Source organism: Rhinolophus hipposideros, assembly GCF_964194185.1.
Source record: "Rhinolophus hipposideros genome assembly, chromosome: 13".
In the NCBI taxonomy this organism is placed as follows: domain Eukaryota; kingdom Metazoa; phylum Chordata; class Mammalia; order Chiroptera; family Rhinolophidae; genus Rhinolophus; species Rhinolophus hipposideros.
The window spans coordinates 31,295,192-31,314,354 of NC_138059.1; the positions used below are offsets into that span (position 1 = coordinate 31,295,192).

Below are 19,163 nucleotides of genomic sequence, written 5' to 3' on the forward strand. Positions count from 1 at the left end.
TATACAATATCCACAAACAAATGAGGAACTAATATATCTTTAGCACCTAGTAGATTCTAAGTTCTAAGCTATTTTCAATTACACATCCTTTAATCCTCATAAGAACTAGGCAGTGTCATTACAGGGATACTGAGGCTCAGAGTTTTATAAATTTTTCCAAGGTAAAATTGCTAGAAGAAACTTGCAGAGCTGAGACTTGAATCCTCTTACTTGAGAGTACACTGCCATTCCACCAGAACACATTTCCAAGTGTTGCAGGCAATACACAGGTAAACAAGATACAGCCTCTAGGAGCTTGGGAAGTAAGACGTATATTGATAAATGATAATATTTGGATTTTATTATTAAAAAGATGCAGTATAGCCATCTTAGATGTAGATGAAGGGACTTTTGAAAAGGCAAAGCTGAAGTCTTTAGACTAAAGACCTTTTTATGTTCTTGGTTCTTAAACTGTCATGTTCTACGTCCTCGTGTGAACAATGTATTTGGGAGAAAAAGGCAGAGAAGGTATTTGGAGTGGCTTTTGTGTGCCTGGGAAGTTGGGTAACTTATGTATTTGGGAAGTTTTGCCCATTGTGGCTATGTTTCAAGGATATATTTCCTCATTTTCCTCATTTCCTCTTAAGGATGTTTCCCTTGTAGCTAAATGATTAGGGCCCATTATTAAAAGTGGTGGAAATTTAGAGCTTGGCGAGTCCAAGTATGGATTTTCTTGGATAAGAAAACTCAGGAATAAGCACCATGGCTATCAGACATTCCTCTACCTCAGAGAGAATCAACAAAGCATTCTGATTGATCTTTGGAAAATTAACAAATTTCTCATTATTAAATTTGATGAAAGGAATTAGCACATGGGTTTAAGTGTGTTCAGGCAGTCCGTGGTGTGGGAGAATTTCAATGTTTCTTAAAGATAAATGTGTTCAATTTTGTAGTGTGAATTGTTCATTTTGTTTCTTGATCCACCCTAGATCAGGATGACAGCTTAGTTAAGGTTTTGTTTTTCTGCATTCCAAATCTACCAAGTTGGCTTTTTCCCTCTAATTGTGTTTTGTGTGTTACTTTTACATTTTACTAATTATACACATTCTAATAAAATTCAGACATCACAAAGAGAGGCAAACTTTTCTTGATCACAATGCCAAACCTAGAATATTTTACCGGTTGCACACTGGCTTTTATCTCGTAATATAAAGGTTTTTCGATGCCATAATTTATCCTCTTTACCATATTCAAAAAATTTTTTCCAAAGCAAAATGTGCTCATATTTTAAAAAGTAAAATAGCGCTAAAAAGGATTATAGCATAACCATCTCCTGCTCTCCAGAGGCAATAGCTTTCAAATCTTTTAGCTTTTTCTTCAGAGATTTAAAAATCTGGAGGTTAATGACATAAATCTCTAACTTTCTCTTGTTCTTCAATTTGTAGACATTATCTACTGACTGCCTGTTATGGGGGATGAGGGTTTCAGCTATTTTTTTTTCCTCCAGCTTTCTAGTATCGCCTTCTTCCATTCCCCTCTTCTCCCCAATTTTGTTATGTAACAATTAAAAAAAATAAATCCTTAGTATTTTGATCACCTTAATACATATGTAACTATTTCTTACTGCTGAATAAATAATTTTTATGATTACCTTTACTTTTTAAAACAACTTTTGTTATTCCTGTAGTTAAAAAGGCATCATTTAAAAGAAAAATATGTGTTTAGTTGTCTTTAAACATATGACTCTTTTCATATCTATCGCAGTGCTGAAAACAGAATTTTCCCCACAGTCTATCCAGTCAGATTCTTTTCTTGGAAAGGATCCACGCAGAGTTTCTGTTAAAACTGAGACTTGAGTAAATTTTCCTGCTAGTAGGAAATAGCCAGTAGAAAAAGAGAGTTTGAGACTGGAGTGGGCGGGTTTGGTCTTGATAAGCAATGGCACCAAGTACTTGGGGAAGGAGGACTGAATAAATTGGGATCGAGTGGAGGAAGGATGCCTTTTAAACCAAGTGTGAGACAAAGAGAAAGACAAAGATAGGGCTAGGCAACGTTCATCATCCAAGATTTATGAGTATAAATAGAGTGAGTCCCTTCTTGATGTTACCTTTGTAGTTATAGGAGGCGAGGCCACCTGGTGGGTTGAAGGATGTGGTTGGTGGTTCAGGGAAAGTGAAGAAGGTTGAAATAGAGTATGAGTCAGAACTCTATTGACTGAAGTAACTGATAGGACATGCCAGAGAGAAGGAAGGAGACTGAGGGCCAATTGCTAGCCAATGTGTCTCATTCCAACCAATGGCAAAGAATTGGGTGATCCTTGAAACTTGTGCCTGCCTTAATGTGGAGGTTACCCACTGAGAGAAAGTTATCTCAACTGAAACCATTGTTGCTGTGTTAAACAGAACATTGGAGACTTTAATATTAATGTTCTCTTCTAAAATACCAGTATTGTAAATGTGCAGTGATGGTCTAGAGAGGGAGGTAATGTGTATAAACAAGCAATGTTTAAATGTTCCATTTTAGATGACACCATCATAGTTTTGTTTCAGCCTCTCACTTGGATTATTTTCAGAAATATGGCACCAAGATTTTTCAAATACCTATTTGTGCAGGCACTGTTCAAAATAAATTTATTGCATAATCCCTGCTCTGAAGGAGTTTATCATCTAAGCAGCCATCTAATCCAGCTGTAAACAAATTAAGTATAAAAAAGCCAAAAACAGGGATCAAAAAAAATGGCGGCGTGAGGTGAGGCTCTGTAACGCTCCCCTGGAATTTACAACGAATCGGACAACAATAACTCCACAAAGGACTCCTTGCACAGCAGACAGGCAAGACGAAGAGGCCCACTACTGAATTCACCTCCAGGTGGGTGAATCGCGCGAGCGGGGGAGGAGGGAGAGGAGAAGTGCGGAGACGGAGCCGCGCGGGCGCAGGACACAGACCTAGCTCAGTGCTCGGAGCCCGCTGCGCCCGGATCTTCCGCAACTGCGGGAGAGGGAAGGACTCGGACTGCTAGGGCTCCGCTTACGGCCCACAGGGCTGAGGGGGCAGCATACAAAACCGCTGAACCCAACGCTCGCTCACGGCAGACCTCGGAGCAAAGACTGAGGGAAGAGGGCTGAGATCGGTGGTTTAAGCCCTCACTGCCGAGCGGAGAACGGAAGCCTTGGGCACGGAGACTGGCCGCCCCCTCCCTACCCTCCCAGAGCTCGCCCCGCCCCCACCTGCCCGGTGCTAGAAGCGATAAAGTGGCAGTGTCGGATCAGAGGACGGAATGTTTGCTGCTCTGGGAGCTGTGGACCGCAGACACGGATTCGCAGCTCGGCTGGTTCCTGCAAGGGGGAGGGAGCTGTGGAGGCGGGGCTGGCTGTGGTGGTGGTCGCCGCCGTTGCTCTGGGCCACCTCTCACAACTCACCCCGCCCCTGGCCCCACCTATCTGGGCGGATCCCTGCAGGAGTAAACAGAACTGCTGAAACAAACGGGCTCTGAATCTGGTGCAGAAAGAGCTTTGGAACTCCAAAAGCTCTTCGCATACCTATCAACCTGTTGCAGAAGACACTCCTGTAGATGCCTAGGAAGAGAAATAGTAAATCAGTGATTGCCATGAATAACCAAGGCAACAAGATAGCTCAGAAAGAAAGTGAAAAGTCTCCAGAAAAGGAACTTAGAGATATGGACCTTTGTGATTTAAATGACAGAGAATTCAAGATCGCAATTCTGAAAAAACTGAACGAGATGCAAGAAAACACAGAAAGGCAGTTTAATGAACTCAGAAACACAATCAAAGAACACCATGAGCATTTTACAAAAGAGATTGAAATCTTGAAAAAGAACCAAATAGAATTTCTGGAGATTAAGAACTCAATAGAAGAAATTAACAATAAAATATCCAGCTTAGGTAGTAGAGTTGACCAGATGGAGGAAAGAATCAGTGACATCGAAGATAGGAACCTGGAATTTACACAGAGGGAAGAAGAAAGAGACTTGAGACTTAAAAGAAATGAAAGAACTCTACAAGAACTTTCTGACTCCATCAGAAAGAGCAATATAAGAATAATGGGTATACCAGAAGGAGAAGAAAGAGGGAAGGGAACAGAGAATATATTCAAACAAATTGTCGATGAGAACTTCCCAAACTTGTGGACAGAACTGGATCCTCGAATCCAAGAAGCAAATAGAACACCTAATTACCTCAATCCCAACAGGCCTTCACCAAGGCACATTGTATTGAAGCTGTCTAAAATCAATGATAAAGAAAGAATCCTCAAGGCAGCCAGGGAAAAGAAGACGGTAACTTACAAAGGAAAGCCCATTAGATTATCATCAGATTTTTCAGCAGAAACTCTACAAGCTAGGAGGGAATGGAACCAAATATTCAAACTATTGAAAGAGAGAAATCATGAGCCAAGAATAATATATCCAGCAAAGATCTCCTTTAGATATGAAGGAGGAATAAAGACCTTTCCAGACATCCAGAAGCTGAGGGAATTTTCTAATACACGACCTGCACTACAAGAAATACTAAAGGAGGCTATTAGACCACCATCAACAGGGACAACTTGTGGCAACCGAAACATAAAAAGGGGGAGCGTAAAGGCCTGAACTGGAATATGGGAATAGAGAAAGTAAGCGTACTGAAGAAACTGGAATACTCTAAATATCAAACTTTCTTTTACATAAACTCAAGGGTAACCACTCAAAAAACATCCAAATCTGAAATATGTACTGTAATAAAAGAAGAAACAGAGGGAAACATCATAGAATACTACCACACAGAAATAACAGACAACAACAAAAAGGCAAAGAAACAATGGAGACACAGCCTTACCAGAAAACTAAAGACAGAATGACAGGAAATCCTCACATATCAATAATCACCCTGAATGTAAATGGACTGAACTCACCAATAAAGAGACACAGAGTAGCAGATTGGATCAAAAAACTAAACCCAACCCTATGCTGCCTACAAGAGACACATCTCAGCTACAAGGACAAGCATAGACTCAAAGTGAAAGGGTGGAAATTGACACTTCAAGCAAATGGTACCCAGAAAAAATCAGGTGTAGCCATAATGATTTCCGATGAAACAGACTTCAGGGTGAAAAAGATAACAAGAGACAAAGATGGACATTTCATAATGGTAAAGGGGACTATACAACAAGAAGACATAACAGTCATCAATATTTATGCCCCCAATCAGGGAGCACCGAAATATACCAAGCAACTACTAACAGAACTAAAGGGAGAAATTGACCAAAACACAATTATACTAGGGGACTTAAATACATCATTGACAGCTATGGATAGATCATCCAAACAGAAGATAAATAACGAAATCGCAGCCCTAAATGACACATTAGATGAATTGGACATAATTGACATATATAGAGCACTTCATCCTAAAACATCAGACTATACATTCTTTTCTAGTGTACATGGAACATTCTCAAGGATAGACCATATATTGGGACACAAAATCAGCCTCATCAAATTTAAGAAGATTGAAATCATACCAAGCATATTCTCTGATCACAAAGCTTTGAAATTGGATATCAACTGCAAAAAGAAAGCAGGAAAAAACACAAATACATGGAGATTAAACAACATACTTTTAAAGAACGACTGGGTCAAAGAAGAAATTAGAGGAGAGCTCAAAAGATACATAGAAACAAATGACAATGAAAATACATCCTACCAAAATTTTTGGGATGCCGCGAAAGCAGTTTTAAGAGGGAAATTTATATCATTACAGGCCTATCTCAAGAAACAAGAAAAATCCCAAATAAATAACCTCATGTTACACCTTAAAAAACTAGAAAAAGAAGAACAAGCGAAACCCAAGGTCAGCAGAAGAAAGGAAATAACGAAAATCAGAGCAGAACTAAATGAAATAGAGAACAAAAAGACAATAGAAAAAATTAATGTGACAAAAAGCTGGTTCTTTGAAAAGATTAACAAAATCGACAAACCCTTGGCTAGACTCACTAAGATAAAAAGAGAGAAGACACTAATTAACAAAATCAGAAATGAAAAAGGGGAAGTTATCACGGACACCACAGAAATACAAAGGATTATCCAAGAATACTATGAAGGACTATATGCCACCAAATTTAATAACTTAGAAGAAATGGACAAGTTCTTAGGAACATATAGCCTTCCAAGGCTGAATCATGAAGAACTGGAAAATCTTAACAGGCCGATCACCAGTAAGGAAATTGAATCAGTCATCAAAAACCTTCCCAAAATCAAAAGTCCTGGACCAGATGGCTTCACCAGTGAATTCTACCAAACCTTCAAAGAGGATCTAATACCAATCCTGCTCAAACTCTTCCAAAAAATTGAAGAAGAGTCAGTACTCCCTAACTCATTTTATGAGGCCAACATTACCCTGATACCAAAACCTGGTAAGGACAACACAAAAAAAGAAAACTACAGACCTATATCTCTGATGAATACAGATGCTAAAATCCTAAACAAAATTCTAGCAAATCGAATACAACAATGCATTAAAAAGATTATTCATCACGACCAAGTGGGGTTCATCCCTGGGGCACAAGGATGGTTCAACATTCGCAAATCCATCAATGTGATACATCACATAAACAAAATAAAGGACAAAAATCATATGATTCTATCAATTGATGCAGAAAAAGCATTTGATAAGATACAACATCCATTTATGATTAAAACACTTACTAAAATTGGTATAGAAGGAAAATACCTCAACATAATAAAGGCCATATACGACAAGCCCTCAGCTAACCTCATAATTAATGGTGAAAAGCTGAAGCCCTTTGCTCTACGTTCAGGAACACGACAAGGTTGTCCCCTATCACCTCTGCTTTTCAATATAGTGTTGGAAGTCCTCGCCAGAGCTATCAGGCAAGAGAAAGAAATAAAAGGCATCCAAATTGGGAATGAAGAAGTTAAATTGTCACTCTTTGCAGATGACATGATGCTATACATAGAAAACCCTAAAGACTCCACCAAAAAGCTATTAGAAACAATCAATGAATATAGTAAAGTTGCTGGCTACAAAATCAACGTACAAAAGTCCATTGCTTTCCTATATACCAACAATGAAATCTCAGAAAAAGAGATAGAAAAAACAATTCCTTTTGCAATTGCAGCAAAAAGAATAAAATACCTAGGAATAAACTTAACCAAGGATGTGAAGGATTTATATGCTGAAAACTATAAGACATTTTTGAAAGAAATTGAAGAAGACACAAAGAAATGGAAAGACATTCCGTGCTCATGGATTGGAAGAATCAACATAGTTAAAATGGCCATATTACCCAAAGCCATATACAGATTTAATGCAATCCCCATTAAAATCCCAATGGCATTTTTTAAAGAAATAGAACAAAAAATCATCAGATTTGTTTGGAACCACAAAAGACCCCGAATAGCCAAAGCAATATTAAAAAAAAAGAACAATACTGGAGGTATCACACTCCCTGATTTTTCCTTGTACTACAGGGCTACAATAATCAAAACAGCTTGGTATTGGCGGAAAAACAGACACATAGACCAATGGAATAGAATTGAGAACCCAGAAATAAAACCACATAAATATGGACAGATAATTTTTGACAAAGAAGCTAAAAACATACAATGGAGAAAAGACAGCCTCTTCAATAAATGGTGCTGGCAGAATTGGATAGCTACGTGCAAAAGAATGAAACTGGACTGCTATCTGTCACCATGTACCAAAATTAATTCAAAATGGATCAAAGACTTAAGCATAAGACCTGACACAATAAACTGCATTGAAGAAAACATAGGTACTAAACTTATGGACCTTGGGTTCAAAGAGCATTTTATGAATTTGACTCCAAAGGCAATGGAAGTAAAAACTAAAATAAACAAATGGGATTATATGAAACTGAAAAGCTTCTGCACAGCAAAAGAAACTATTGACAAAATAATGAGGCAACCAACTGAATGGGAGAAGATTTTCGCAAACAGTTCCTCTGATAAGGGGCTAATATCCAAAATATACAAGGAACTCATGAAACTCAACAACAAAAAAACAAACAACCCAATTGAAAAATGGACAGAGGACCTGAAGAGACATTTCTCCAAAGAGGATATACAAATGGCAAATAGACATATGAAAAAATGCTCAACATCGCTAATCATCAGAGAAATGCAAATGAAAACCACAATGAGATATCACCTCACCCCAGTCAGAATGGCTTTCATCAACAAAACAAATAGTAACAAGTGTTGGAGAGGCTGTGGAGAAAAAGGAACTCTCATACACTGTTGGTGGGAATGCAGACTGGTGCAGCCGCTATGGAAGGCAGTGTGGAGGTTCCTCAAGAAATTACGAATAGAATTACCATATGACCCAGCAATCGCTCTCCTGGGTATCTACCCCAAAAATATAAAAGCATTTCTCTATAGAGACACGTGTACGCCAATGTTCATTGCAGCTTTGTTTACGGTGGCCAAGACATGGAAACAACCAAAATGTCCTTCGATAGATGAATGGATAAAGAAGTTGTGGTATACACAATTCCATATACACAATGGAATACTATTCGGCGTTAAGGAAAGATGATATAGGAACATTTGTGACAACATGGATGGATCTCGAGAGAATAATGCTAAGTGAAACAAGTCAGACAGAAAAAGCAGAGAACCCTATGGTTTCACTGATATGTGGTATATAAACCAAAAAGAACAAGACAAACAAATGAGAAACAAAAACTCATAGACACAGACAATGATTTAGTGGTTACCAGAGGGTAAGGGGGTGGGGGGTGGGTGATGAGGGTAAAGGGGATCAAATATATGGTGATGGAAGGAGAACTGACTCTGGGTGGTGAACACACAATGGGATTTATAGACGATGTAATACAGAATTGTACACCTGAAATCTATGTAAATTTACTAACAATTGTCACCCCAATAAAATTAATTAAAAAAAAAAAGCCAAAAACATTCAACAAATAAACACTTAGAGTGGATAAGGTAGAGTTCAGCTACTTCCTTATTAGTCAGACCTTTTTCAGTTGCAAGGACTAAAGTCACAAATGCAAAATTTATTCATTTAAATGAAAAGTCGAAGTTTGGCTGGCACTCTTTTCCCACTCTTTATTCCAAGCTCTGCTTTTTCTCTTTGTTGACTTCATTCTCACATAGCCTCTCTCCATTCTGAAAAAATGGCCATTTGTTTCAAAATTGGCAGCCCCAGCTGAAGGAGAATACCCTTACTTCCTTCCTCTTTCTTTCTAATGAAACCAGAACTCCATTGCGGGAGGCAACCTGCAGGTATCATGTTTCCCTGAAAATAAGACCCAGCCAGACCATCAGCTCTAATGTGCTTTTTGGAGCAAAAATTAATATGAAACCTGGTCTTACTTTAATATAAGACCAGGTCTTTAATATAATATATAACATAATACCATGTCTTATTTTAATATAAGACCTGGTCTTATATAATATAAAGTAATATAAGACCAGGTCTTATATTAATTTTTGCTCCAAAAGATGCATTAGAGCTGATGGTCTGGCTGGGTCTTATTTTCGGGGAAACATGATAATTGCTAGAGAGAAGGAGAAAAGAAAATTAAGGGGTGGTTGCCAACTGACTTGTCTCAACCTGACCCATGGCAAAAGGCTGGGGGTCTGTGACTGAACAAGAAATATATATTTGGTCTCTGAACTGGGTTTCTGACACAGTTCCAAGCACCCTTGTAATTTCCTGAGTGATGGGGTGATAGGCTTGTCTTGCACGGAACTTCTTAGACTCATATATAGACGTGGAGTTATAATGTTGCACACCTGAAACATATAATGTTGTAAACCAATGTTACTGCAGTTTTTTTTTTAAAAAAACACACAGTGTATTTTTGTATGCTAATGGCATTACTAGTGACTGGGGGCCCCTAGATAGCTTCGAGATGGGGACTGGTCAAAGGCATAATTACAGGGTTGGAAATTTTAGCCCCAACTTCTAGCCCCTTGGGGAGGGGTGAGAGATTGACTTAATAGTTGGTCATGCCTACGTGAGGAAGCCTCCATAAAAATCCCTGAACTACAGGATTTGGAGAGCTTCAGGGCTGGTGAACATGCAGAGGTGCTGGGAGGGTGGTATATGTGGAGAGGGCATGGAAGCTCTGTGCCGCTTCCCACATACCTTGCCTCTTCCATTTGGCTCTTCCTGAGTTGTATCCTTTATAATAAATGGGTAATTGTAAGTAAAGAGCTTTCCTGAGTTCTGTGAGCTGTTCTAGAAAATCGTCAAACTTGAGGAGGGTGTCACGGGAACCCCCAATTTATAGCTGGTTGGCCTGAAGTATGAGAGGCCTGGATTTGCGATTGGTGTCTGAAGCTGGGGAGGGGCAGTCTTGTGGGACTGAGCCTTGAACCTATGGGGTCTGTACTAACTCCAGGTAGTTAGTCTCAGAAGTATTGGTGTGAGTAGAGAAAAACAATGCTTTTCTCTTTAGTGTCCAATGAGCAATGCAAGAACATTGGAGGATTTTAAGCAAGAGGACATTGTTAAGTTTGCATTAAAAAATATTTCACTCCTGTGTTTTGAGTACCAAAGGGCATGCCAAGGACTTTGGGGGCTTTAATCACCTCCCCCGCACTACCTCAAATAAACGTCCTTAAGTTGGAAAAAAAACCCCAAACAGTATATATGTAAAATCTTGCTGCTGTGTGGAGAGTGCTTTGTAGGAGGGAAAGAATGGAATGGAGGCAGGGAGACCAATAAGGAGGCCATGGTAGGCATGTAGGAGAGAGGAGATGTCTGTGGGTCTAAGGTTCTGGAGATGAAAACGGGATGGATTTGGATTCAAGAGATAGTTTAAGATGTAAAATGTACAGGACTCCAAACTTGATTAGATATGAGTATTGAAAACATCTTCCTGAATCTTTCCTTGATTCCTTTAATTTTTATCTGTTGCCACTAATTCAAATCAAAGCTATAACTTCCTCCTCATTTCCAACAATAGCAAAACAATAAAGCTGCCATTTCAGTGACTGTAATGAGTGCCGTTCCAAGTTCCACGTGTTACCTCCTTGAATCCTCACCTGAGCCCTATCAGGTGGGCGCTATTACCATCCTTATTTTAGAGCTGAAGAAATGAAGTATAAAAAGGGAAAGGAACCTTTCAGGTTTATACAAGGTCACATGCAGTGAGTGGGAAAAGTAGAAGTGAACAAAGTATGGCCTGAGGTTGTATGGGGATTGCGCAGAGCCTATGTTGTGGAGGAGGCAAACCAGTGGCCCTGACGTTCTGTGCAAGGGCTTCGAGTGATTCTCAAAGGATTCTGGGAAATGGTTGTCCCAGCACTGGACACCAGGTTCTGTGGTGACCACCCCTTCCTTGGAGGGAAAACCTGGTAGGTGGTTCTGCATTTGCTGATTTCAAGGCCAGTTCTGATAGGGAGAAGCCACAGGACTGTTTGAAAAGTGACAAACACAGTGATCAGTAAGTGGCAAATTCTTATGTAGCCGGAAACTTATTTTATGTGGAGGGAAACAGCATAACATAGTACCTTATGCTGGTATTATGGTGATAACCTGTGGCTATATACCTTATCCAAACAGACAATTTGGGGAGTGAAAGGAGTGTATAATTATTATACTTGTATTAGACCACTTTGGTTGCCATAACAAAATACAGACTAGGTAGCTTAAGTAACAGAAATTCCTAGACCTATGAGAAATAAATTAGTTTTTTGTGCATGCATGGAGCAAGAGCAAGCTCTTCGGTCTTTCTTCTTATAAGGGCACTAATCCCATCATGAGATATGACCTCACCTGACACTGATCCTCTCCCAAAGGCCCCTTCTCCAAATACCATCATACTGGAGGTTAGGGCCTCAACATATGAATGCGGGGTGGGGTGGGGGCGAGAGCATGGCCAGGAGACAAAAACATTCAGTCCACAGCAATGCTGGATGCCAGGCTCATACTAGAACCTTCCTGGACCAGCTGGGGGAATGTGTCCACTCTATTTAGGGCCCAGGCCCTAGAGTCATGTGGAGCTGGCCTTGCCTCCTGCCTCTACCACCATTTAGTGTGTCCTCAGGCAAGTTATTTAACCTTTGTGAACTTTTACTTCACCTGAAAAAAGGGAGATTAATAAGTATATATACCTCATGGAGTTATTCTGAGAATTAAAAGAGCTTCTGGGCAGCAGCTCCGCTCATTCCCGCAGCACCGCCGACAGTCTGCGACTCGCCGTCATGGATACTCTATCAGAAATAAATGGCACCTTTGCCTTCAACCTGTTGAAAAAGCTGGGTGAAGACAACTCGAAAAACGTGTTTTTCTCACCCTTGAGCATCTCCTCTGCCCTGGCGATGGTCTTCATGGGAGCAAAGGGAAACACCACGGCCCAGATGGCCCAGGCATTTTCTTTAAATAAAAGCGGCAGTGGGGGTGAAGATGTCCACCAGGGTTTCCAGTTGATTCTCACCGAAGTTAACAGGACTGTTACGAAGTACTTGCTTAGAATTGCCAACAGGCTCTTTGGAGAAAAGTCTTATGATTTCAACTCATCTTTCAAAGATTTCTGCCGCAAATTCTACCAAGCAGAGATGGAAGAGCTTGACTTTTTGAAAGCTACAGAGGAGGCCAGAAAACACATAAACACCTGGGTGGCTAACAAGACAGAAGGTAAAATTACTGAGTTGCTGTCTCCAAATTCAGTGAGTCCACAGACTCCTCTTGTTCTGGTGAATGCCATCTACTTCAAGGGAAACTGGGATAAACAGTTTAACAAACAGCAGACCCAGGAAAGACCATTTAAAGTCAGCAAGGATGAGAAGAAACCTGTGCAAATGATGTTTAAGAAATCCACCTTTCATACGACCTACACAGGAGAAGTATTTACCAAAATTCTGGTGCTTCCTTATGTCGGCAAAGAGCTGAACATTATCATCATGCTTCCAGATGAAGACGTCGGTTTGGAAAAGGTGGAAAAAGCACTTACTTATGAGAAATTCATAGAATGGACAAAGCCAGACATGCTGGATGAAGAAGAGGTGGAAGTGTTCCTCCCTAGATTTAAGCTGGAGGAGAATTATGATATGAAGGATGTCCTTTGCTCTCTGGGCATGACCGATGCCTTTGAGACGGGCAAGGCAGACTTTTCCAGGATGTCGTCGCGGAGAGATCTGTATCTGTCCAAGGCTGTGCACAAGTCCTTTGTGGAGATCAACGAGGAGGGCACGGAGGCCGCAGCCGCCACTGCTGCCGTCATGATGCTTCGATGTGCAAGGATCACACCCAGGTTCTGTGGTGACCACCCCTTCCTTTTCTTTATCCAGCACAGCAAAACTAACAGTGTTCTGTTCTGTGGCTGATTCTCCTCACCGTAAAGAGATGGTCAGCACTGCACAGAGCTCTTCTCCTGTCCCCTTCTGCCCCACTTTTCCTCTGACACTTCACAATGTGCCTGCAATCCAAAATGACCTTTGATAGCAATACAACAATAAAGGGGCTAATTTTGAAATCCCCCCCCAAAAAATAAATAAATTAAAAAAAAAAAGAGCTTCTGTATGTGAAGCAGTTAGCACACAGCACAATGGTCAGTATCAGGACCTAACAGTATATTTGTATATAACAAATTAGATGCATGCATTCATAAATAATATGCTATTTATACAGTTGCCTATATGTATAGACATAATACATTCATAAACATATGTTGTTTTCTTGGACCAACCTTTTGAATTTGGAAAATAGCCGATTTTCTCTTCTAAAGTGCTTAGGTTCAGAATCATAGAAACTTACATAGAAACTTAGTAATTATAAGTATGAGAGAGAGGGGGAGTTAAAATTTAAAGTCAAAGCTTGCCTTTTGATAGCAAAATTAAGCAAAATAAGCCTGACACTAATGTGATTGGCCTTTTGAGATAACTGGACAATGTGGTTGAGTTGTTGGATCCCTCTGGTTTCCTATAAAATCTAATGCCTAATCTGTTGTCTGGGAATGGGGGAAGGATCATGGTTGGGTGGGGGTGTGTTCAGGAAGACTAAGGAAAAGGGAGGTGTTGCCTGTTAAGGTGGAAGGGTTTCACCTGGTCAGCTTACCTGAGCCCCAAGTTTGCAATCTCCAATCTTCAGGTTGACCATTTGGATCTCTTCTCCGCAGCCTGATACCGGAAAGGATATTTGGGCTGGATAAAGAGTTTTAGTCCCTAAAAAGAGATCACAGCGCACCCCTGACTCCGCCCTCTGCATTACTAATATTCTGGCTTATATAGTAGGCTTAGAACACAGAAAACGATTTGAGTGACTCTCAGTTCTCCCAGAGATGACCCATAGCTGGTACCATTCTAAACCCCTAGGAGAGAAGTGAACTTAGTGCATACAATGGATGATGGCACATGAGGGGTTAATCCTATTGTAGATCCTGGGATGAGAAAGGCTGTGACCTGAATCAGCCTCCTGGACATGAGGCAGCTCTGTGAACTGATAGGATCCCATTTGGGAGGTGCTAAAAACAGCCTACCCCCAGTTGCAGCTACCCTATGAGGCCTGTCTGGGCAACCACTGGCCATGCCCCTCCTGGGGGTCCTTCTCTCTATGGTAACTGAGCACTATCCTCAGCTTTGCACTTTCCTAAACTCTGAGAGCCTTCCAGTGTCTCGTGTGTCCTTGACATTCTAGAGCACCCCACCCAGGAACCTCACAGGTCCCCAGATTTGCACTCACCTCTAGCACACATACGTCCCCTCACAGAATACATAAGCACAAGCAGAGCTTCACTGAGCTGGGGGCGTTTGCACTCAGCCGGGCACCCATTCGCAGACAGTGACTTGCTGCCCCAGGCCTCAGAGTTTGCACACTTGAGATTTTTGCTATAGCAGAATCATAAATTACTGTACATTATGGACTTTTAGGGATGCCTGGAAATATTCAAAATGAGAGTTAAAATCAGACCACTAAGGGTCACGTGGATGATTCTTTCCTAAAGTGGACGCCTTGTGGTTTATTTAGAAATCATTCAAGCTGCATGTTATGCTTTGCTTTGGCCTCTCTCCATATCCCTTCTAATCCCCACCCTGCACCCCCTAAACTCCATCCTCCAAATCTCTGCTCTCATGTGCTTCTGGGTACTGTGTACCCCCAGGGTCCTGGGACAGGACACTGCTGACTGTCAGCGAGGGGCCCCACTGAGGCTGTGTGGGCTTACCATGCTTTCCCTTTGCTCACAGGACACGTTTAGGATCACTACCAAGAAAGCCTCTCTGGACATATTTCTGCCTGACGGAAGGAGCATTCAAGCTGAAATTCTAACATCAGACACTGTCGAAAGAGTCCTAGAGGTAAACTTCATCTAAAGACCAGCCCCAAAATTAAACTTAGGAAGTATTCTACTTGAAGGCAGGGACTAGGATATGGTTATCTTCCACAAGCTTCCTGCCTGTCATTTTACTCTGGATGACTTATCGGTAGAGATGCTGGGATTTTCTGGAAGACTGACCAAGGAATCTGAGCTGCAGCCATTCCCCTACCCCCTTTGGTTTTACTTTCCCTGTGGGCATCAATTTTCCGGAGACCTCTTCGGGCATTCTTAAGGCTGTTGTCAGTTTCCTGGAACTCAGCCAGGGATGTATCCTGGAAATATGAAAAGTGCTTTATTATGGGGTGCCCCATTGTTGGGAGCAGGAGGGAGGGTGGAGCCCAGATGAGTATGAAACAGGCTGCATTCAGGTGGACTGGTGACAGATTCTAGGAGAGAGTGATAATGACAGTGGATTTCTCAAAGGCTGAAAGACGTGTCCCTCTTCCCCCACAGAGAAAGCCCCTGAAATCCACACCCCAGTGGGTCTAATTCTGTACCATTCCCGGTGTTAGTCAGTTTTCTGAGAACTCCAAGGATGACCCAGAAAGCATCCCCCCCTTCTTCAGATGTGGTCGTTACCAGCTCTTCCCCTAGGCCTATCCTCCTTCTGAGCTGGGCTGCTGAGGGGACACGTCTTTTCACATCCACATATGCTCCCAATCCCCTTTCCTTCAGAGGGTTTTTGTTCTAATCCTCCAGAGACACATACCTAGGAGCATAAAAACTTATAAACAGGAGGAAGTGGGGAAGTTTCTAGGACCTTGCCAAGGACAGAAAGTTCTCGTGCTAGGGTCATGGTATCTGATGCCTTCTGAGCCGGAAATGAACAGAAATGTTGCCTATTGGGCTCCCAGCTCTCAAGCTGTCTTTACCTAAGACAATGGGGCTGGGTGGCTCCTCCCTGCATTGTGGCTCTTCTTTCTAGCTTAGAGATTCAGATTCAAGCCCACCTGTACCCTCCTGGCCTCAGAAGAGCAGTTTGCGTCCCCAGATTAGGAAACACCCCTTCTCTAGGTCTTGGCCCTGTCTGAGCATGATTGTTTTGGACCTTTTTTCTTGCTAAAGTCACTGCACACACCCGACCTCAACCTTTTCATGGCTCCTGTATTGCTGACCTGGTTGAATGGTATCAGCTGACTGGTTGCTGAGGCCATCCAATGGGAAGTTACCCCGGGCTCTTCCCTGTCTCCTGAGTCCTCCGGCCACTGTTTCCCAAGTCTCTTTCCTATTCACTCCTCCTATTTCGAGCCCTCATCATTCTCAGCTAGATTTCTATAGCAGCCCTGAAATTAGTCTCCCAGCTTCCAGTCTGGCTAATCTTCTATACTGATTTCCAGAATGATCTTTCTAAAAAGCATCAAACGCCATTGATGCTCAATGTTTTAGGGGAAACCTAAAAACCCCAAATCACAGTTCCCTCAATTGCCTTCCTGGAACCTACAAAATGAGAGACAGACACATGAGTGAAGGAGGAGGACAGTAATAGTGAGGACCACACACTCAGATACCTCTGGGGCCAGGCGGGTAACTCAGGTGCAGCTGAGGAATGTAAGATAATTTGGAAATGGTTGGGCCTGTGGAGCACTGGAGAGTACCCGCCCTGCCTGATGACATCATTATTGACATCTTTTCAACACACTGGGTTCACTGGCCAACTTAGACATACCTGCAGCTGGAATTGCCTGCTGGTGGGAGTTTGGGGTCTCCTATCTGCTGCGGCTCGAACAAGTCCTGGATTCAAATAACAATACTGCTGTGGGGACAGAGCCCCAGAGAGCAATTTCCAGGCTCTCGGCCTCATGTGGAAAGGTACTGGCTCGGGTAGTAGATGACCGTCAGCTGTGGCTGGTTGGTTGTCAGCTGTAACCATTGAGCCATTGGCCACTAATATAACTGCCGGGGCTGCACTGGGGAGTGGAATCGAGGAGAGTCGAGGAGAGTCGGTCGGTTGGCAGAAAAGCGGATAGCAGGTCGCACGTTGTGTGAATCCAGCCTCCAGTGAGACCATAGTGGTATGACTCCCCCATCTATGGCTCCGTGGGTGTTACTTTTTGGCCTCACCACATCCTGTGTTCTTATGTGGGGAGTGGGAGCAGAGACCCGGCAGGCCGCCCCGCATGACAGCTGCCATGTCGTAGCTGTGTGAGTTTGGGTAAGTTACTTAACTTTTCAAGACAGTGTTTAAGGAATTATAGAAATAGTTCATGTTCCTTCAACAGTGGGTTCCGGTTACTGATCATAATTGGTATTGTTATTGATAGTAGAGGGAGTGCTAAATAGTGAGTAGGGCAGTAAAGCTAGGATTCTACAGTACCACCTGTTTTGTCCTGTTCACCTTGCAGCTAATAGCTTAAATTTAATTAGACACATCTATAATCTCAGAAAAATGTGCTTTCTCTCTTCCAATCACATTGCTTGTGAGAAATTCCAATCCATGACACTGACGTCATTAGCATCAGGTAAGTTTAACTGGAGGTTCTCCCTTCAAGGTGGTGGAGTTTCTATAAAAGGTAAAGTGAGCACTTGGCCAAGCAGAAATGTGGGTTCTCTTCCAGGGACTGGGAAATTCTATATCTAGCATAAAACTAATTTAAATTTTGTAATTAAAAATCATGGTCTATATCTTCTCAAGCACACTTGCTCTTGTTACTCTCACTTTGCTGTTACCGATGACTTCACCTCCATCTTGCTGGACTCTTTAAAGACTAACAGTATACTAAAAATCCTTTTTTCATTTTTTATGCATTTGTGCTAATGTGGTTTTATTGCTGGCATTTGTGTTTTGAAGCACTGTTAATATTTGCTAAGAAGGAAATATTGTGTCTCTACGTAGATGCTTACTCCTCTCAAAAGGTGGTGCTTGTATTTATGTCTATATAAATTATATAAAAGCTTCTCCATTCTCCTTTTCCCACCCCTCTATCTGCCTTGGCATGTAAGCTTGCGGTCTTCACGGAATGAGTCAGAGAAGAGAGAAATATAATAATTTGAGTGGACATGGGTCATATTTATTTTAGTACAAGATGTCTTTACAATGTTACCTACCAGCGCACACTCACCCATGCACAGAGCCCTGCGTTGTGGTTTGGGTTTTTTTGTTTGTTTATTTGTTTGTTTGTTTTACAGAGGTGTGGGGAAGAGAATGAGGTAGAAAGGAGAATGGGGTTAAGTGTTGAGTAAACTTATATAAAGTTCCCAGGCTCTTCTTTATTTGCAAAGCTGTCCTAAGGAAACCCTCTCATACAATCCACCTAATAAGACTGCCTCACCAGCTAATTTTCAGGTCGCTGACAAGAAAAGGTCCCTCTTTGAGCCTGGTATTAGGATAACTTCCACCAGGAGAACTTGGAGTCACGGTTGAAGCATCAGCTCACACACAGTGCTGTAAAGGCGAGTCTGTGGGGGTTAGAGATGACCTAGAGAATTCAGGTGAGGCATGCAAAGAAATCATTCAGGAGCCCAGTCTTAAAGAGGGATTGGGCTGGGTCGGTGGAAAGGGAGAGAGTCTAGAGTAACATGGATGGTCCTACTAAGGGCAGGTGAATGTTACAGCCTTGTGACCCGTTGGTAAAAACAAACCCATTGGTGTTGAAATGAAAGCCTTTTGATGGGAAGGTCAAAAAGAAATATGAAATCAGGGCAGCCCCAGCCTGGGATCTGAGGAGTTCACTGCAAAAATGTCATATAAATTAGACTTGAACATCACAGGAGACTTGAGAGAGAAGCAGGCCTGGAATGTCAAAGGCAGATAATAGCTGGTACACTTTTATATGACATCCAAGCGGTGGGGGAATGTCCTTTTTCCCAGTCTGGCTATCCAGCCCCAAGGAAGGCAAACGGATGTGCAGGGCCCTGGG

At 41.8% G+C, this 19,163-nt stretch overlaps 2 protein-coding genes across 2 annotated transcripts in view; both read left to right on the forward strand.

The window, feature by feature from the left end:
• The window catches only part of SNX31 (sorting nexin 31), a 78,200-nt gene that overhangs the window by 17,649 nt on the left and 41,388 nt on the right, over positions 1–19,163 (forward strand). The window contains exon 5 of the mRNA XM_081070264.1: positions 15,176–15,286. Coding sequence (XP_080926390.1) covers positions 15,176–15,286 — 111 coding nt within the window. The remainder of the gene's footprint in view (positions 1–15,175; positions 15,287–19,163) is intronic.
• On the forward strand, positions 12,179–13,318 carry LOC308506643 (serpin B6-like; the record flags this gene model as incomplete). Its single annotated transcript, XM_081070367.1, has 1 exon — positions 12,179–13,318. Exon 1 carries the CDS (start codon positions 12,197–12,199, stop codon positions 13,316–13,318), a length of 1,122 nt encoding a protein of 373 aa, XP_080926493.1. The 5' UTR covers positions 12,179–12,196.